Source organism: Oxyura jamaicensis, chromosome 5 (genome assembly GCF_011077185.1).
Source record: "Oxyura jamaicensis isolate SHBP4307 breed ruddy duck chromosome 5, BPBGC_Ojam_1.0, whole genome shotgun sequence".
Taxonomy (NCBI): domain Eukaryota; kingdom Metazoa; phylum Chordata; class Aves; order Anseriformes; family Anatidae; genus Oxyura; species Oxyura jamaicensis.
This window is the reverse complement of record NC_048897.1, coordinates 50,226,625-50,247,092: the sequence shown is the minus strand read 5'-3', so window position 1 is coordinate 50,247,092 and position 20,468 is coordinate 50,226,625. Positions and strand designations below refer to the sequence as shown.

At 45.3% G+C, this 20,468-nt stretch overlaps 1 protein-coding gene across 1 annotated transcript in view; it reads left to right on the top strand.

The window, feature by feature from the left end:
* TMEM260 (transmembrane protein 260) overlaps positions 1 to 12,923 on the top strand; it is a 29,098-nt gene extending 16,175 nt beyond the window's left edge. Inside the window, exons 5-16 of the mRNA XM_035328311.1 lie at positions 1,843 to 1,956; positions 4,290 to 4,469; positions 6,549 to 6,589; positions 6,960 to 7,043; positions 7,423 to 7,540; positions 7,925 to 8,097; positions 8,769 to 8,940; positions 9,104 to 9,252; positions 10,016 to 10,192; positions 10,751 to 10,804; positions 11,207 to 11,297; positions 12,358 to 12,923. Coding sequence (XP_035184202.1) covers positions 1,843 to 1,956; positions 4,290 to 4,469; positions 6,549 to 6,589; positions 6,960 to 7,043; positions 7,423 to 7,540; positions 7,925 to 8,097; positions 8,769 to 8,940; positions 9,104 to 9,252; positions 10,016 to 10,192; positions 10,751 to 10,804; positions 11,207 to 11,297; positions 12,358 to 12,630 — 1,626 coding nt within the window. The 3' untranslated portion in view covers positions 12,631 to 12,923. The remainder of the gene's footprint in view (positions 1 to 1,842; positions 1,957 to 4,289; positions 4,470 to 6,548; positions 6,590 to 6,959; positions 7,044 to 7,422; positions 7,541 to 7,924; positions 8,098 to 8,768; positions 8,941 to 9,103; positions 9,253 to 10,015; positions 10,193 to 10,750; positions 10,805 to 11,206; positions 11,298 to 12,357) is intronic.
* The last annotated feature ends 7,545 nt before the right edge of the window (positions 12,924 to 20,468 follow it).

Genomic DNA, 20,468 nt, shown 5'->3' with positions numbered 1-20,468 from the left:
TCTGTTTAATTTCCTGTTCATTTGGTATTGACTTAGTTTCCTTTACGTAGGAAAGGCCAGATTTGGGGACTGGGTTCACCACCTGTTCTTGATGGTGTTGATCCCTGACCTGCCTGGACTCAGAAGTGCCAAAGATTTAAAGATCTGTGCACGTTGCTTAAGGGTTGAGGTGGGATGTGCTGGATCTGCTTTGTCTTTTTGTTGTTTTACGCACACGGGATAGAAGAGGAAAAAGCAAAATCATTCTCATCTAAATGTTTCGGTGCAAAGTTTAATTTTCTGCATCAAAGACTCAAAGTAGGCTGTGGGTGTTTGAGGTTTTGTTGTCAGAACTGTGATGTTCCCGAGGGTAACTCGATGCATCTTACAGAAAAATTCATCTACTCAGAAACCCAGGTTTCTAATGAAACACAGAAACGACCAAATTTTCAATCAGTTCTGTGCAGTTCAATGTATATTCTCTTGAAATTAAATGTGCCCCTAAAGTAATGCCATTATTAAATACAGAGACATTGAATTTCATGCCGTGTTCTCTACTTGGTAAATGGACTAGGCAGTCAAAAGGTGTTCTTGCTCACCAGCCTTGTTCTTTCTACTTTTATTTGCCTGAACATCAGATCTCCTCTCTTCTTACAGACTTGCCTGCTGTGACTCCTCTAAGTTGTGTGAATAAAAGGATTTTTGTCAGGCTAGCCTGGAATTTCAGCAGCACACAGTGGTAGTTTACTCAGCTTGGCAAATTCTCAAATAACATGTTTTATCACTGGCTTATAGAGGCCTTGTTTCATCATCGGGCTTTTGAATTTTCTGGCCAGTTCTGCCCCAAGACGCTGGGCTCCACAAAGATGGAGTTGGGACGTTTTCCGACTTGCTCCTGTGGTTGCTGTGCCCGATTTCCATTTGGATTTTCAGGTGAGGTTTTCAGAAGCAGTCAGTGAGCTCGTTTCCATGCTCTGAGTGGCCAGCATCCCACGCCTCGAAGAGGCCAGACTACAAACAGCAAATTGGAGACACTTTGTAAATCTGACTTCCTTGCAGACATATTCAGGAGCATGCTTGGTTCCCCAATATACTTGAAAAATTATTCAGGTGGTCCTGAGTCCTGCGGGGCAGCTCTGAAGCCCACAAAGTTTTTCTAAAGTTCTGGCAGGTGTTTCTGGGACAAAGCAGCATCCAGTGTTGAACACTGATTAAAAACTACTTTGTGATCCCATCGCCATGCCAAGGCAAGTGTTTGCACCTCACATGTCATTGTCACCAGTGACTGAAATTAGCAGGGGCAATGCTCTGATGACTGATGGGCTGTCAGCTCCTGTCCAACGATGTCTGTGGGACCCTGGTGGCTTTTTGCCCATTGAGGAGCATGGGCAGAGTGTGGCTGCAGGGTATGACACGGACCAAGTGGCCAGTGATGGAGAAGGAGGAGAAAGATTGAGCATGAGAAATGTCCTGCACCGTGCTGCAGAATCTGGATATGTTACCTCTTTTATCAGAAAATTCTTTCGGAGATGCTCAGAAAGGATCTCAGGCCACTGAGTGATGCTGCGTTTGGCTTAGCAAGTTTGTGTAGCCCTCACTTTAGCCCTCTGTGCCTGCAGAAGATGAAAAATCATTCCTATTATGTAAAATGATGTCTCTGTACATAAAAGTGGCATTATTTTTTTTATGGCATAAAAATAATCTGAAGTAACCCGTGTTGTCTGTGTTACAACCGACCAGTGCTCACTGATGTGCTTTGCCTTCTCTAAGCGTGCTGTGGGCTGCGCTGAAGCTGCTTTGGCATCTGGGTGTTTTTGCAGGGGGTAAAGAATAACTGTGAGGTGTTGTTTTTCTCCCTTTCAGATCTCTAGACTCGGTGCCTTTTGCTGCGGGCTCAGCCTGTGCAACCAGCACACGATAGTGGTCTATGTGGCTTGTATCGTGCCGTGGGTTCTCTCCCGGCTGGTCAGAAAGACGGTACGTATTTTGCTGACCCATGCCTCTGTTTTAGCTTGTTTTAAGGCTGTTAATAATTCTTCTTTCCAACCATTTGTTTATATGTTGATGTACGAACAGCGTTAGTAGGAATTCTGTCCAAACTCATCAGTCAACCAGCTGAATTGCAGCCCGTCGCAGTGTAGGGGCTTTGCTCGCACCAGCGACCTGCTCGTGGCTCCTAGCACAGGAGCTCAGTGCCCTGGCTGCTTGTAAGTGCCCAGTACACAGCCACAAGACCAACACTCTGAGCTAAAACTCCTTGGTGTGCAGGAGATAAGTGTGTTCAGTGCAGGTACGTACCTGCTGGTGGGAAGCCACGGGCGTGAGCAGCCTCTCCTGGCTGATGGCACTGCCTTTCTCATGGCTGGAGACGTTTGTGTGTTGATTCCCTGGTGGGACCACCAAACCCACATCTGCTTGTTGCACATCATCTCATGACTGCTGTCAACAGTTGAAGATGGAGCCAGAGTAGGTAGCAGGGCAGGAAGGGTGCTGCAGGTGCTGATCTTTAGGAGGAGTCCCCTTCAGCACCTCCCGGGGACGTGCCAGGCTCGGTGGCCTCCAGCTCTGACACTGCCAGGACTTGTGAGTCCTACAGGAGGTCATCTCTCGGGGAGAGCACCTAGCTTCTGCCAGCTGGAACAAAGACCAAAGCAAGGCTGACCTTCAGAGAAACGACAAGCTGGTTGAACATCACAATCAGAGAATGGTTGAGGTTGGAAGGGAGCGCTGGAGGTCATCTGGTCCAACCCCCACCTAGAAATACGTCCCTTTCATGTAGCAGAGATCCCTTCTCAGGATGTCCCTCACTTTACACCTCCTTATTAAGCTTGTTAATTGTATAAGAAGGTGAGAAGACGTCTTGGCACGTCTGGCTCAGGAAGGTGATGTGCATCCACCTGGATGAGGCCCTTGGTGATATCCAGGGGCCCTGCAATGCTTTTGTCACTTGTAGGTGGTCTTCTGCCAGTGGCTGTGTCGGGCTGGATGCAGGCGTGTTGCAGAAGCCCTGCTTTGCTCTGGGACGCACATCTTAGAGACTTAGATCACATTGCAAGTGGCCCAGAGGAGTCTCCACCTGTACCCTCTCTTTTGACCCTGAAGATGACAGTCGGGCAGGTGTCTGCTGGGACCATCCCATCTGAATTTCTCCTCCCTCAACCTGGTAAATCAGGTGTGATTCTGCGCAGCGGCACAGCTCAGAGCTGAGCCCAGAGTGAAACCCATCAGCTGCAAGAGATAGGGGCAGCTCAGACAAGCTTGGTCCAAGAGGTCAGCATCTCCAGCAAAAGCCTTACTGACCTCCTGTTTCCCTTAACAAAACGATGGCTCGTGAAGTGCATTTGTGTTCTTTAAACAGAGCTTTTTTTTCAGCCGGGGTGGCCTGGAGAGACATCTGTGGTTTCCAGCAGGGTGAATGCTGTGCCAACATGGGAATACTGGGAAACACCTTAGCCAGCCCGGTAGACCCTGCTGCATAACACCACCTAATAAGAGGTTATTTGATCAAAACTAGTGGCTTTCAGTGAAACCAACAAAAAAGAGCCAGGCTTCTAAAGGAATTTTGACCGGCAACGTTACTGAGCTACTTTCTCTGCTCTGTAGCTCGTCGCTCTGAATGGTCTCTCTTCCACATCACCCCAAATTCTGAAGGGAGTGCTTTGATTGGCAGGACGGTGCCTGATGAGAAAGCAAGCGTGCAATATTCCGGGGTGGGATTTTCCAAAGCACTTAAAGGAGTTAGGCACAGAAGTCCCTTTGAAAGTCTTGTCTTCCTGACCCCTTAGGCGGTCTTGAAAATCCCACCCCAAAAGTTGGCCTATCCAATTTAGCCAGCGTAATCATGATAAAGTAAATGGCAAAACCGACTCCTGATGATGGTGGTGATGCGTGTAGTTGTACTAGAGCAGCTTTTTTTTTTTTTTTTTTTTTTTGCCAGATGGAATACCAGCCAACTCTTAATCGCTGCAAAGTGGGTTATCTCAGCCTTGCAGTGCTTCAGCCATCTATGCATGTCATGCCATGATTTAAATGTGAAAGATGCAATGAGTATGATACTCATGAGTCCTAGCTAATATTATTTGCTTCACTTAAATTTCACCCTGCCATGCAAAGGAGATCAGTTTGATGCAGTTTACTAGTAATCCACAAAATCGTAAGGTTTAACATAGCATTTTGTAGGGACTTACTATAAATTGAGAGATCAGCTCTGTGTAAATATATTTGATGTTTTTTCTTTATCTGTTCTTGAAGTTCCAGCACGATTAAACTAAAATAAACATTGTTATGCCATATGACATATTTTGGTGCAGGAATTGTCCCTAGGCCATTTGCTGAAGTTGGGTTTATGCTTCTTGGCTGGTTTGCTGCCTTATCTCTATCTGCCGGCTTCGTCCTACCTCAATCGAGCCCGTTGGACATGGGGAGACCAGACGACTTTTCAAGGATTTTTGACCCACTTTCTCAGGGAGGAATATGGGACATTCAATCTGGTAAATAAGGGTCATTTTCTAAATGGCTTTCTTTTGAGATACGCGGTAGCAGAACCTTTCTGTTCATGATGCTCATTCTGTCCAGCTAAGAAATGGAAAATGATTTGTTTTTTAAATGTTTATTTCTGATTTTGACCTTTTGATCTGTCAGAGTTTCTGGGTATGGATCAGATGGCTGATGTCTTAGTAGTGTGAGCTGTATTATTTACTGGACGCTGTGCAGATGTCTCACATTTTAAAAAGCCCAAAGAGCAAGCCTTGCTGGAGGGAAACGGTGACATCAGTTCTGTGTTTTTCTTGTTTTAAAACAAGTTACTGTCTTTTTTATTATTTATTTTATTTTAAATAGCTATTTAAAGAGGTCCCAAGCAGTTTTCATTGCTTCACCTTTAAAAGAGATTCTTCTAACTTACTTCCTAGTAATGTTTTATTGCAATATTTTATTGAAATTGAATGAATATTTTATCAAAATGAGTGGTAGGTTTGGGGGATCTCAGAACCCTCTGCTCTGGATTATTCTGCCTGCTTTGTGCCCTTGCAAAGGGAGGGTGGTGTGATGTGATTCTGCAGGGTGTAGGGTTTGCATCTGTCTCCTCCAGCCCTAACTTAGATGTTTGGCTCCGGCCACCCGAGGAGAGCAATGCCCAGCCCCCCTTCTTTCCATCCTGCTTCAGAGATTTCAGTGCAGAGGGCTGGGAGAAGAGAAAGAGGTATGTTTTACGTATCATGTCACTCCTTGGGGTCCTCAGCATCCTCAGAAATGAAGTCCTGTGCCTGCAGCAGCTGCCTCCAGCTGGTGACACGCCACGAACACCCCATTGCCATTCCAGGGAACGCTCCTACAGCCATCCCTGAGAGCCGTGTGGCTGTAGCATGTGAGGCAAAAGATTTGATAATTCCTGCTGCTGGCACTTAAATCTTTCCAAAACTCCTCCAGAGGTAACATCCACCCTCTGAAGGACTTCTGAGGCTTCCCTGGTTGTCCTGTTCCCGGCTGTCTCCCAAGAATTAGGTTCTGCTGGGCAGAGCAATTCCCAGGCATGCAAATCCCTTAACTCCTGTCTCCATCAGATGTGATGAATTCAAGTTGATGTTCAGGCAGCTTAGGGCTGGACCGCGTGTAATCCTGCACCGTAAATCACATTTACGATGAACTGGTCTGAAGCTGGAGCAGTAAATGCAGCAAAATCCAAGCGTTTGGTCCCGAGGCCAGCTGGGCTAATGCCAGAGCCCTGCCTGGATGGACAGACAGCCCTTGCGTCCTAGGGAGGGGCTTTGCATTGCTTTAGGGGCAAACAGGGTCAAAAAAGCAGGGTGGCTGTGCTGGGGAGAGTGCATTTCCCTGCAGAGATCACGGCAGCAGGTGTGATTCCTGCGGGGGGTAGTGGGCTTGCACCCTGCTGGGGCTCTTGGGGCCAAACCACAGAGACCTCGCCTGTATGCTGAGAATCAGAAATGTCATCTCTTGCAAGGAAACCATCAGCATCCAGCAAGGTGGGGCTTTGCAGGAGACAGAAAGCCAGGACATGGGAAGCAGGAGGTGTTTGATGGTGTACCAACACCTGGGGGCTGGCTCTCCATCTTCTGACACTTCTAATTTATAAAAAATAAAATAAAATAAAAATTAAATGCAATTAACTATTCCATTTTTATCAAGATTAAATATTCCTTCCAGACCTCCTGGGTCACTTTACCTTGTATCTGGTAGTCAGCACTTTTCCAACAAGCACTGAGGAAGGCAGTTCCTCATCTCCACCAAGCACCACTCGTTTCCCAGACTTGTGCCATGGAGTGCAAGTCTGCAATGAAAAAAAATCTCATATCTGTACAGATCTGTGAGTGCAGAGGGGCCATGAGCAAGGCTAGTAAGCAAGCAGGAATTGAGGGCCATGTACTTTTCTCTTTGTTTAAGCAATTCCTGTTCCCTGTGCCCACTCTGGGGCACCACCTGAAAGGGTTTTGGAGGAGCCCTGTATGCTGGGGGTTCTGCAAACTGAAAACAAAAAGGCTTTTCCTTGCCCCAGTGACCCATTAGACAGGGTGTGGGCTTCTCATGGGTTTTCTTTCTTTTTAATCCAGGCCAAGTCGGAGACTGGTTCCAGTATGAGAGAGATGCTGGCGTGAGTAAAATCCCGAGTGCGCCTTACAGTGGGGAGAAACCTGTTGCCACCGCTGTGGTCTCAGCCCAGGTGGCTCCTCTCCTGCGTGTCCTCCTCTCCTTCCAAAGCTGGGGTTGTGCATGTCCAGCACCAGGACAGTGCATGTCCGTCTCTCTTCCTATTGAGGGAACAATGCTCGATCCCCTCCCCACCAATTTTTTCACCCAAAATCCTGGCGTGTAAACCCAGCTTGTTCCCATTCCTGGTAGACTTGCTCCCAGCAGGACGGGGATGCGTTATGCTGTCCTTCTGCCCTGCTCCTTGCTACACTCTGAGTGCTGGCAGCGATTTTGGGGTGATGCAGACGTGCACTTGATTTCTTTCTCCACAGCTCCCAGCTGGCGCAGATGAGGTCGGAGCTCTCCCTCCCTGTCCTTGCCCTGGCGCTCGTGGCCTGTTTCAGCACAGCACTGCCGTAAGTTGGAGGGGACAGTTTGCTCCGAGCCACTTTGCCTTGCGGGCTCGGTGTGAGCTATGGCTGCTCCCTCTGCCTTGTGCCATGTGGAGCTTCCCTGTGCAGAAATTTCAGCAGTTTTCCTGTTCTGATTATTGATGAAGATCAAAATAGCCCTGCACCTGGTTACTCTGAGACTTTGTAGACCGCAGGCCTAAAAAGCTTGCAGTCCTGATGGTTGTGTGCTTTGGAAAGGTTTCATAAATTGCAAAGGTAAAGACCCAGCAGCTCCTTGAATTAAATTAATTTAGGCATGCAGGGAGACAGTTACCTTCAAGTGCGTAAAACTTTTTTCCTACTTTTTGATCACGCCACTAGAGCGCTGTATTATTTTTTATAGGAGAAGGCAACAGAAGTCATCCGTGATTTGGCTCTTCGCTGGAATGCTCTGTGTTTATTCTCTCTTCTTTGCCTGGAGAGCAAATTTGGATGTTACAAAGCCTCTGTTTCTGGGCGTGGTAAGTTTCACTCCGAAAATTGCTCTGGGGTATTAAATTTTGGAAGAAGCCTCCTTCATGCTTTGTCGGCTGCTGTCGCATCCCCTGCTAATCAGGAACAGGTGGTTGTCTTGGAGCTGCACATGGTGTGAGCATACAGCTACGTTTTTTGTTTCCTTATAGCTGGGGAAACAGAAATAGGGTCTCTGAAATTTAGAGGGATGATTTGTATTTAAAAGGAAGGAAAAAAATAAAACAAAAAAACCTCTGCATATCTCTGTCTGCTCTTAAACTGCGAGCTTCTCAGCCCAGAGGCCATCCTGCCATGAAAACATGGACCTGCATCCCGTGCAGGCGTTGCAGTGCTGGCTGACAGGCGGTACATGCCCTGCGTTTGTGTCCTAGGTGGAGCGTTTCTGGATGCAGAGCAATGCCATCGTGGCTGTGCTGGCGGGGCTGGGGCTGCCCGCCCTCGTGTCCCTCGTTGGTGCCGTGCTGGAGGGCAGCCAGGGGCTGCCGGGGCTGGAGTGGCTTTCTGCTGTGGCTCTCGTTGCTGCTCAAATTTGGGCAAATTACAGGTAAGAAGTCCCCAGGGCTGCGGGGTGCTGTGTGGTCGGGTGCTGCTGGAACCTGCATGAGTCGAGGCGCCCATCGAAGCAGCTGTGGTCACAGCCTGGGGGTGTGAATTCTGCCCCACTTCCTTGTCTGACCGCTCTCAGAAGCACCAAGCACCAACCTCAGGCTGTAAGTCAGGGATAAAGAGGAAAATGCTGTAGATACCTAAGCTCTGCAGTGGTCTGGGTACAAACCAGAACAGTAGTAGGGGGGCTCAAGTAGAGGCTGACCAGCCGGTGAAGTGTACAACACATGGGCAGGAGAGTATCCTGCTCTTGAGTGTACATGCTGGTGTGCATACACATGATGGGGTATCAAAAAGAATCTAATCTCAGGTAATGTAAATCTACTTCTACCTGATGCTACAAAAACATAGATACTTATTACTTAATTAAAACTGTTAAAAGGGTGGGGAGGATTTCAAATACTTAGAGCCAATGTTGCAGTGGCAATTCCAGCTCCAAATTTTTATATCTTGTATTTTTCTGTAAATGGAGATGATGTTTTTTAGCAGGATCTGACCACATGAAGGTCTTCACCTATGGATGCCTATTGCATAAAATTGTTCTGAATATTGGGCAAAGCCATGCAGACGCCTAGTTGTAAGATGTTCTTTTTCATCTGTTCTCTTAAGCACCTGTGATCAGAGCACCAATGATATTGTTGACAAGTTTGCGAGAAACCTGCTGTCCTCTATGCCGATGGGTGCAGTGGTCTTGCTCAGAGGAGATTTACCCGGGAACGCCCTTCGTTACCTTCATTACTGCGAAGGAGCGAGGCCAGATATCACCTTAGTGGACCAGGAGGTACGTTCTGAAACCAATATTGAAAGCCATTGCTGAAATGGGAGGTGACCCTTACTGTGTAAATGGAGTCATTGCTCGTGCAGAAACCATTTCTGCAGCTGCTGGGTGTAAAATGGATGAAAACTGATTCTTGTTCTAATTGTGGTAATGTTTTTGGTGATAGATGATGACTTATGAATGGTACTTACCCAAGCTGGCAAAGCATTTACCTGGTGTCTCTTTTCCTGGGAACCGGTGGAATCCTGTGGAAGGAGTGTTACCCGATGGGACACGAACTTTTAATCTCCATCGTTTCCTCAAAGTAAATAAACAGTAAGCATTTCTTTCGTATGTAACAGCTTTCCTAAAACTTTCAACCTTTTTTTTTTTCTTGAAATTGTTTATGGAACAGCCTGGCACTGCATCCTAAAGACCAATTTTCTCTGCTGAGTTCCTCCCAGGTGGTGAGATTATTTTTACAATTAAAGCAAATATCTCTGCAGAAGTAACTCCATCCAGATATAACGTTCTGTATTGTTGAACAATGTTATATCTTGTTGAGCAAGATAAAATATTCTTGTTGTATTGAGGTAGGTTTGGATTTTAGGAGGGAAAAATAAGGTGATTGGTAGAGAATATTTACAATTTTTGTTTTGATTTCACTAACAATTTGTTGCAAAAAAGGAACATTCCCGTGTACTCAAAACGATGATAGTTGGAGAGCAAATGACTGCAGCTTCTCCTTGGTGAGCGTTGTGGCCAAGTGATTAGCATAGAATGAATGTATTCCACGAATAATCATCGTATAAAAATAGCTTAGTAAGAGTGGAGAAAGGATTAGATACTCACATGAATAAGAATAGCATCTGCATTTAGACTAGCTGGGTTGAGCCTTGCGAGTGTGGGTAGGCAGAAGAGCACGGGCAAGTGCCATCAGGAAGAAATGGGCTTCTCCTCCTGCTTCTGGCACAATGTGTGGCTTAAGTCCTGCTGGTTGCACCGATGTGGGGTGGGTGGCTTTCTTGAGCATGCGGGGTTGCACAAGGTCTGTGGCATGGCTTCACAATTCCTCTCTGTTGTTATTTTTTTTTGGCAGTAAGGAGGTGTTTGTCTGCATAGGTCTTCATGAAGGGGACTCCACCTGGAAAAGGAGTCACTCTCTTTGGCCGTGGGGTACTTGTGAAAAGTTGGTTCCTTCTGATGCTGTCTTTGACCCAGGAGAGTGGATTCGTCTCACAAGAAATCTCTATAACTGGACTGAAGACTACGGGAGGTAGGAGACAGAGGACTCTGTGCCTTTCTACTCGTTATTCTTCTGCCAGCAGAATAACCACATCCATTGCAGTGCTAGAGAAATCAACATGAAGCGTAATCGTAATGTTTTTGGAACGTAAAATAAATCTGCTTGTGATATTTTTGCTAGAGTTAAAATAGAGAGGACATTTCTAGAGAGTCTTCAGATCCAGTTCTTATTTAATACTTAATTGGGAGCCAAAAAACATTGAGGATGTGGGACATCTAAAGCTTTAAATGTCACAGGCTGAGCTCTGATGGATGGTAAAAACCATCTCTCACTTCGTGCCTAGCTGGGATGCTGTGAAACAACCAATGTAAGCACCAGAGGCTCCCCCCGTGCAGAGAGAGGAATAAAGTTTTATGAATGGCTGAGGATCAGCTCAGTTCCCTGCTGTCACAGAGCCATAGGCTTCATGAGAGGTTTTCTTCTGCCTGGGAGGTCTGTAGCTGCTTGGGTTAGAAGTGCTGATTGTGTGATGGGCTAAGCACAGTGACATGGATCTGATGGCTGGATTTTATTTTAATTCCCATTTAGTTTCAAGGCCTCTTCCTGGGAAGCTGTCGCCAACGAGGAGATGTGGCAAGCCAGGTGATGCTCCTTTGCTCCCCTCCAACAGCCGGTGGGCAATGCCAACTCCTTGGCATGGAAACACACACCAAAGTGGGCAGCTTGATGGTGCATGGCCTTATTGGATCTAAATGTGCCAAGCTTCAGAAGGAAAAGATGGGCCAAAAGATGGGTGTATTGCCTCTGGCAAGAAATGGTTTTGTTCACCTGAAGGCTCTGCTCAAAGTATCTTGGAGGAACAGAGCTAGTTCGGACATGCCGTGGACAGAAATTGTATTGGTGTCACTGATTTGGAAAAAACCTTGTGTGCTGTCCCATACAATTAGAGGGCTTTATGGGCGCATTGAGCATGTGTGTAGTCATGAGATGTGAGCTGGTTATGTTAAGCAGTTTGTAAAATGGACGTTTTTCTTGTTCTCCTAGGATGAAAACAGCTTTCTTTATATTTGACCTTGCAGAAACTGCCAGTGTGACTGCAGAAATGAAATCACAGCTTTACACGTTGGCATACACTGTAAGTCATGTATTTTACTATGAATGTTCCCTGCAGTCTTCGTGCTTTTTTATTGTTTTTAATTTCTTGACTACATGGAAATATCACGGTGTATCTATATAGGTGGGTTGTCCTGTAATCTGCATTCTCTCTCGTCCATCCAAACCAGGAGCGTAGCAGATTCAAAGAGATTTGTTCAGGGATATTATCCGTTCCTGCTTGCCCTCTCGGTCAGGGAAGATGCCAAAAGCTAACCAGTTGACACCCTCCTTTTGCTATAATTATGTTGTCTGTGCTGGGCTCCAAACCCATGCCAAGAGATTGCCTGTCCTGAAGTCCCCTCTTTGCACTTGTCCTCTCTGTCATTACACAGTCATGCATCTGAGCCAGCAAGTGTAAAATCCGACAGTCTTCTCACTGCAAATTAATTCTGCTGCATTTCACAGCAAAGAATGACATACGTAAGCTGGTGGAGGTTTCTCTGTAAATATTGTACTGCCAGAGATGCCAGCAGATGCACAAAACGATCAGTGTGTGTCAGCAGAGAGGAGGAGCGTTTTATACCCCAGCAAACAGCCTACAAATAGTTTCCTTTAAACATTTGCATATTATGTTGTGATTTTTGCTGTTGTGCTCTGCAGTGCTGTCAGCCGTGTGCCTGATGTTGAGCTTGTGAATATTGCCACTCAACAGACTGCTCAAGTCCGGTTGGAGATGTCCTAATTTCTTGAAATATTGAGTAAATGTTTTTCCAGATGCAGCAGTGAAATCTTTTTTCCCCAGCCCAGTGTAACTCGTGGGGAAGGGCATGATGTGCCCAGGGGTTATTTCGATCGTCTGTAATGTTTCTAAACATACAGCTGCTCCACAAAAGGAGCTGCTTCAGCTCCCAGTTGGATTTTGGATCCATTCTGTCACACATCACACAGCAAACACAGAGTGAGGTTTCAGAAATCCTCTGACTCTGGGCGTAGACATCTAAATAGCATCTGTTCCTTTATGGACAGTTTTGAAGCACTGTTAAAAGCTGTTGGTCCCCTTTGTTTGATTAATTTGTCTTTTTTTTTTCTCCCTGTAACAGTCGTACAAAGAAATTGTCAACTCTCATCCAAATCATCCGGTGAACTGGCACAAAAACTACGCAATAGCCTGCGAGAGGATGTTGCGTCTCCATCAGGTGGACGTGGATCCCGAGGCGCTGCTCTCTGAAACTGTTAAACATTTCCTCCTGTACACTGAGAAAGCAGAAGACGATCCCCAGCGGCAGGATATCCTGCAGGCTGTGAAACACCTGAAGAAGGAGCTGCAGGGGCTGAGGAAAATGAAAGCTGATCTGAAGCGGCGAGCTGGATAGCGCCTGTCCCCCCCACCCCGTGCCTTCTGAAGCACTGAGATTTTTGAAGTTAGGAGCTAAAATTTGAGTTGGGCATGGATAACATGAGAATGTTTATAAAAGGCAGCAGAAAATGCAGTAAAGAGGACATCAAGCAGGCTTGCCACCACAGGAATGTACTGTTATTTGTTCTTTGATGGCCATTGCCAAATGAACAGTTTGTATTGTTTTCTATGGGGAAGAAAGCTCATCGCTGAATAAAATGCTGGCTTTCAAAGGAGAGTTTCCTTCTAAAGGAAACCCGTGAATCTCTAGTACTGTGGAGAGCTTTTAATTTTGTTTATGAATACAGCATCCTTTATAGATGCAAAAAGTGTTTTTAGCTTTTCGATGTTTCTTCAGTTGTTGAGGCTTGTACAGAAGTTCTGCTGTAGGCTGTGCTGTGTCTGTGTGTTTGTATGGTCACAGGGCAGTGCAGTTAGGTAGGTTTCCATCAGGACAAGTGTGTGGCCTTTGTGGGGGTGTGACCATGTGCTCCATGCCCTGGCTGTGCCTCTACCATGGGGTGCTGCAGACACAACCCACTGGGGACACAGGCAGCAGCTGGTGTGGGATGGTGGGTGAAACAAATCCAGCTCTTCCTGCCTGGCTTTGCAGGGAGGGTTATTTTCATTACATTGGGGTTTTATGCTGTGATAGACTTCATTGCAGGATTTTCCCTATAGCAGGTGATCTGTGTTTGCAGACCACCGTGACTCTGTAGGCAGCAGCGTGGTGTTTCCTATGCTGTATCAGTCTAGGGTAGAGACACCTTGGTGTTGACATCCCTCCTGCTTTTCAGCATACCCCAAAGGCCAAATAACTCAGTTACCAAGAGCTCAGCTACGGATTTTCTAAAAAATGGCATAAAATAGTTTGTCTTTCAAAATGTTGATGAGTCTTTAAAAGGCTTAAAAAAGACACCAAGCTCTGGTGGAAATGCGCGTTTGTCAAAATCTTCATACTTTGCTCTGCCGTTCTCTGAAATCTCAGTGCAGTGGTGTTATGGGAGAGAAACTGCTGCCATTCCAGTGCGTTTGGGTTAGTAAAATTTTCAGAGAAGGAAGGGCTTCCATAAGGATCACGTTGTCGAGTGGAGGAGCAAGCAGGATGTGCACGGGAGCGAGAGAGGTGCTGAATGGGGATGCTCTGTCGCAGGACTCAGTCCGGACTTTGAGTGCTGTGTTTGTGCTCTGTGCCGTGCGTGCGTGTAGGTGCAGATTTAGGCTCATGTGGTTACTAATCCTAATAGATCCCTTTAAGAGTAGATGACTTTTTTTGTTGGCCCTCTACCTCATTGTGGGAAAACTTGAGCACTTTTCATTGAGTGCTGTATGTATAAAAAAACAAGCCGCTGTCTAGGATTCTTGTATTTTTCTTCATTTTTTCTCCCTTTCATTCTGATTTATTTTCACAGTATGATTTCCATAGGAATTCTCCCCTGTTCTCATGTAAACAATTACTGTCCAAACAGTGGATGAGAAATGAGCAATACAAATAAAAAATAAAACTCTGGGTTGCAAAGCCACAAAGCAGAGGCGAGAGTGAAGAAGAGAGGTGCAGGGCTGTCATTTTAACTCTTTGTGTTGCAATTGACTACATTTCAGGTCGACCGTGCCTCACTTAAATCTCTTCCTTTTTGTCAATTCCTGCAGAAGTGTTTGTACAGAGGGAGAGAATATCATACATTCCTCCATGCAGCTTTCTCAGGGCTGGCTTTCTTCTCGCTTCTCAAAATCAGCCCTTCAGCCTAGCAGAAAAGCATTAGGAATCCAATTTTTGAATGCTTTTGTTACCTGCATTATTGAAAATCCTTTCAAGCAAATATATTGAGCCAAGGGTTTTCTTTATCTTGATTAGATGCCCCTCCTCAGCTGCATAGTCTTGAAATAATTGGAAGCTTTTGTGGATTCCACTATCTGCTTGGGAGAAAAGAGGGGCTCTACAAAGGTATCTAAGCCTGCAGTCTGCTTCAAGTAACGTATCACAGCACGTTGTAATAAGCAGCAACGCAAACTGCGAGCAGAACTTTCCCACCGGCAAACGCCTTGCCAGGTATGAAGAGCAGTAGGAACGGGATGTTTTTTTAGGGAACGAGACCAGAAATGCTTGCAACTGTACCATTCGGGAGCACTGTGTGTGAGTTGTGTGCGCATGCAGCATGGGTGTCTGTGCTGGATGTTTGGCCCGGAGGTATCACCGATGGTCAACTGCAAAGGTGCAAATGTTTAACAGAAGTTAGAAAATTCCTCCTGTGAATGTGTTCAGGTTAGATTTGCCTGTGCTCTTAGATGAACCAATTGCATGTTTTTAAGCCTATTCGCTACAAGGCAGTGCTGAGGGATGCTGGCAGAAGTTTAATTTTTATCAGCTCCTCTTAGGTGGCACCCCTAAGTTTATCAAACAAGCAAAGCTGATTTGCTCTTCGTTAGTCTCAGTTGCATGAATTGGTTGCCAAGTAAACAGGATTTTGCATTTTCCTAATTACTTTCATATTTGTGTTTTACCTCTATTTGTTCTCTCGCAGAACTGGTCCTAATAATTAGTCAGACTCCTGCTGCCTAGACCTTAAAAAAAATAAAGGGGGGGGGGAGGAGGGAGACTTCAGAGGTTTTTTCCTCCCTTATAAATTCATTTTTGTTACAAGCATCTTTTATACATATTACTAAAGGGAGTGCACTAAGAAATGCAAATAATAGTTCTTTATTTTATTATGACAGTTAATTAATAGCAACCTGTTTTAATGAATAAAGTCACTCAGAGTCCTTCAGCACTTCCTAAGTAGAGGCCAGAATCTGTAGGGATTCTTTTTTCCCCCCCATTGTATAGCTCCTAGACTCGGCGCACTATATAGGGCCTGTATAGAAATGCTCGCTAATGAAGAGGGAGGGCGAGGAACTTGTCTGCATTCAAAGATCACTGGTGAGTCATTCAGCGAGAAAAGGCCCCTTGCTAGGAATAGTCACAGTTCCGCGGCATTGTGCTAGCAAAAGGGTTTGATCAAAGGTCTCCTGCGGAGCTTGCATGGTTTCCTTTCATACGACGACCATAATTAAAACCACTAATTCTCTTTTAAAATGCTGCAGGATGCCATGTAGGCATCTGTCTGGAGTGTCCTTTGTGCTGTCGGGAGCTGTTAAGGACCAGCGCCGAGGGCTTTTCAGCGACATGCCAGTCAGGAAGGTGATTCGACATAAGGGTGCCTCTGAAGGCTTGACAGGGCCTTGACTACACAATCCGAGCTGAATTTGCCCCTTGTCAGCTGCCAGTAAATAAATCTCAAAGGGGGAAAAGCTGAAGTTTCATTACCTGATCCCCAGGGCTTTGTTGGTTTTGGCATCGCCCAGGGGGAAGCCCTCGCCCCGTGGGGCTGGGGGGCTGGAGGTGGCCATTGGCCGCGTTGGGCGCGGGGCCGTTTGAAGACCGTCAATACTTGTAACAGTTCAGCTGTTGGGAAGACAAATAAATGGAAGAGCCCATTAATCCCCTTTGGGTACTCGGTGCCTTTTGCCCTTTTATCACAGCCTTATTAGGTTCCTACTCATCTTGAACCAGGAGGAATGAATTGAGGTTGTTGAGCGCTAATTGGCAAAGACTTTTCATCATGGGCCAAGAACTTTCCCTGACTTGAAAGTAACTTCGCCACGGGGAGGATCAGCGAATTCTTGCCTTGCCATTAAAACAAAACCCCCAAATCCCATCGGGATTCAGTGCAGTCTTTAAAAAGAAATAAAGAGAGGCAACTGCTAAATTGTTGGGCTTGGCCTTCGTCAAGATGTTGGTAGCTTACATTTGCTGTTTAAAAGGGAGTTGTGGAACCAGATGCTGGACAGGGTGATCTGTCCTGAAATATTGCTGAAATCTGTCTGTCCTATGTGTGTACACGTGCGTTACCAAAACCTACTTGCGGTCCAGGCTTCCCAAAAGCAGTCTGGAGATGATCTGTAAGGTGGCACAGACATTCGTGATGACTTGCAACCACTCGGGTGTCAAGCAGAGCACTATTAGGGTTACCATATGCCCATGGCCAATGCTGACTGCCCTTGATTCATCCCTGGGTTTGGTGAGAAATTATTCATAGTCAGGAAATACTTCCACATGGAGGCACTTGCAGGTTCTTGTATGAGAATGTTTTTTAATGTTGATTTTGGTAAATGATGTATTAATTTAAACATATTGCCCTTTCTCCCCATCCCCCCCCCCCCCCCCCATTGCACATTTAAATTAAAGAGTAAAGTTTGCGAGGTCATGAACAAATTTTATCCATTGACAGTGATACCTCAGTGTTGTGACCACCTTGGCCTGGAGGACGTCAGGCCAGGGTTTTAGAGCTGAAATCCTTATTGCTGTGTTCCCCAGCCTCCACACTGGGGGGACATGTGAAACAAGGCACCCATATTACAGGTGGCATCTCCAGGGGGTGCTGATGCCTGCACCCTGGTGAAGCCCCCGATGTGGCCCAGCCTCATCCCACGCCAGGGGCCTGCAGGCCGAGAGACTGGCACAGCACTATGTGAACAAACAGCGGCTAAAGCTCCTGCTCCGCTCATGGCACCGAATGAAGACGTCATTGTCAGCACCCTGGGAAAGGCTGTTTGGTTTGGATCTGCCTGGCAAAGCTGGAGCAAGCACTCGCGGCATTGCCCCTGCCAGGTTGCCGCATGGAGCAGCCATGTTCATGGCCACCACAGGCTGTCCAGGGAGGATGGAGAGCTCTGGTGGACCGTGTCCTCCTCACGTTGTCCCTTCTCCAAGAGCACTTCAACAAGTTGCTGCAGGTCAGGTACAGCAGCAACTTTATGAATTTTTGGGGAAAAAATGCATAGAAGGGGAAGAGGAGCATGACCTCTTTTGGGATGGTTTTGGAGCTTGTTGTTTATTGCTCTTCTTTGTCTTGGCCTTTGATTTAGCAGCAAAGCCTCTTAAATAGCGTAGAGTGTAAAAAGCACATCTGAAGAACTGCTGAACCTCCTCAGGGAGTATCTGCGGCCTGTTTCAGACAAGAGGAAGGACTTGTGTGCCGTTTTTTTTTTCAAATTTTTCCTAAAGTTTATTGTTTCTTCTTGCTGCCTCTTGGCACCCCAGTTGTATTTGGACCTGACATTTCAATAATGGCCTGTTCAATACTGAGTGAAAACAAGAAATGAGGATAAATTGGAATAACTTGTTTCAGATGAGTGGAGTTGGGGGAATTTTTGCTGGCAGCAGGCTGGTTGGAGGTAGTGCACTCCATCCAGTGAGCCTTTTCAGTCTGTCCCTAACAAATCTGAGAATTTGCCTTCTCTTGGGTTCAATAAACTCAATGCAAACTTACTGGTCTTCAGTAAATTTTTTTTGTAAATCCATGTTGGCCAAACTATGGCACAAGTGGATTTTGCTGGTGAGTGAGGAAGAGACACAAGGGCCTCAAGGAAGAGGAAGGTCAGCCTGGGTACTTCATGCACACGGTTGTTTTAATTTCTGGCTAAAAAATGAGGGGATGAGGTACTTCTCAAGAGAGGTTCTCCATATGAGATTATCTCTAGCAAACGTTTGGGAAAGAAAAATTAAGAATTTGATTTCAAGCTGTGGTTTGGAATTGAAAAAAAATGACTTTTTTTGTTGTTTGTTTTTGCTTTTGAAGAAAAAAAAATCTTAATTTTGATCCTTAAAATTAATTGAGTTAATTCAATTAGGCCGTGCTATTCTTAGATTTGAGTGAGTGTTGCAGATTGGTTTTGTTAGGAGAGAAAGAAAAAAAAAAAAAAAAAGCCTATTTTTACAGGTAAGAGTGAACCGTGAGTAATTCTGACTCATGAGAATTCAATGAGAATCCTCCTGGGGAGCCCAGGTGGGAGGTTAGAGCCACCTTTGGCACCATGTATCTGCCTTGAAGAACTAAAGTATTCTTCTCAAAATGTATGCTGAATTTGTTCGATGTACTCTGCTTATCCACCACATCAACTCTTCTTCAAACCTTCCTAGTCCTGTTTTGCATCATCTGAAACTCAGAGTTGATAACATGACATGAGGAAGGTCCAGCTTCTTCACTTGCTTAATTTAGGACCATTTGGACAACTGTAGCCCTCAAATAAACTTAATTACAGAAAATGCAGGAAACATGAGAAACATGGGCAATGTGGCCAGGCATTTTGTCCTGTATTTCTGAAGGCAGTGTCCTATCGAGGTGCCCAATTGTATAGGTGACCTCGAATATAATTGAAAATGTTAGATCTTAACATGTTTTTAAATTCAGCAACAGCATTTATATCATTCTAATTTTTCCTGTTGTCCCCGGCATTAAAAGTGTCTAGTTTTAAGGAACCCCAGTGACCCCTAAATACCCTTTTTTTCTCCCGACCGGGATCTAGCTTTTTACCATTTCCTTAATGTTTGCAGCTAGAAATGCAGCTTAAGTGGCATTATGCTAAGTAATTATTCTTACAGGATGTGAAATGAAACAAATTTTGCACAGCATGAAATTATTCCTGCCACGTATGGCGTTCGGTGGCAGATTTTCGAGTTTGGACCGTAAACAAGGCTCGGCGGCAAGGAAAGAGCGCAGAGGGGAGGGGGCGGGGAGGAAAACACCACCAAAGGTAAGTCCTTGTAGCAAAAATATTTTTGGCTGGATCAAATATTAAACCTGCTACTACAAATTTCACGCTTTGCATTCCTAAAGCAGATGCCAAGTGATGATGCCAAAAATTAATTGGAAATAATATTGCTTGCCTTGTGTGCCGTATCCAGCAGAGGGCACAACGGATAAGAAATGCGCCCGGTGCCGAATTCGCCCGCCACTGATAAGGCTGTTTGTAATTGCTTCGGTAAAAATATGTAGCAACATGCTTGTGTGCTTATTTACATCTGGGGATGTGCTCTGGAATGGAGGGTTTAGATTTACAGCCATCCCCCCCATGCCCCGTCAATACATAGGAGACTTTCGTGTTTTGCCTGCTTTCTGTTTTCTAGGGGAAAGTGATAAATTGCTGGGTTTGCTGGTTGAAGTACTGTGAACTGTTTCGGTGTTTGGAGGTTATCTTGAATTAAAAATTCAAGCCTTGACTACTAATAGGGAGGTGATGCATCGTGCAGTGCAGTGTTCTGCTGCCAGTAATTTTCATGGGTACATAAAAGGTCGTTACAGAGTGAAAAAAAAGTGAATATAAAGCTAAGAAGTTGAAGGTTATCCCTTTAATTCATTGAGAAATGTGAGTTGCTTGTTTATATATTACCAAATGTTAATCAGGAAGAGAAAGCTTCCCATTACTTTCATGTAAAATAGACTAAAGAATCTATGATTGCACATTAGGCAGGAGAGAAATAAGCAAAAGACATAAAAGCAGTCTTCTAAAACAAGAAAAATTTAAAAATCCACTATTTGTATTCAGTGAATTTTGCAATTAGCATAACGGACTAGGAAGTTGGTGCACATCATTGCTTTCACTAGAGCAAGATTTGCAGTTGTTCTCCTTAAGTACAGCCCTTTGTATTCAGCAAACACATCAATCAGTAGCAAATACAGCTTAAATCATCTGTCTAATTAGGGAAGGATTTTTTTCATAGATGATACAGATCAGAAAAAAACGTCAACATATACTTACTATCCGAACCTCGTTTGGGCAGCCCAATACTTTAAAATACCACCACAATTTCCAGCCCCCTTCATATAAGTACAGATGTGAATGTGGGCAGGACAGAGAGGAAAATGGGTGCTAAAACAAATGTAACAGTGCAGTCTTTCTCCAACGACTGGAAATTATCATTTCATGCTGTTTCCTACCAGTTCCACACTATATAAATAGATGCTGCCTTGGAACAAGTCAACATTTGATGCAAAC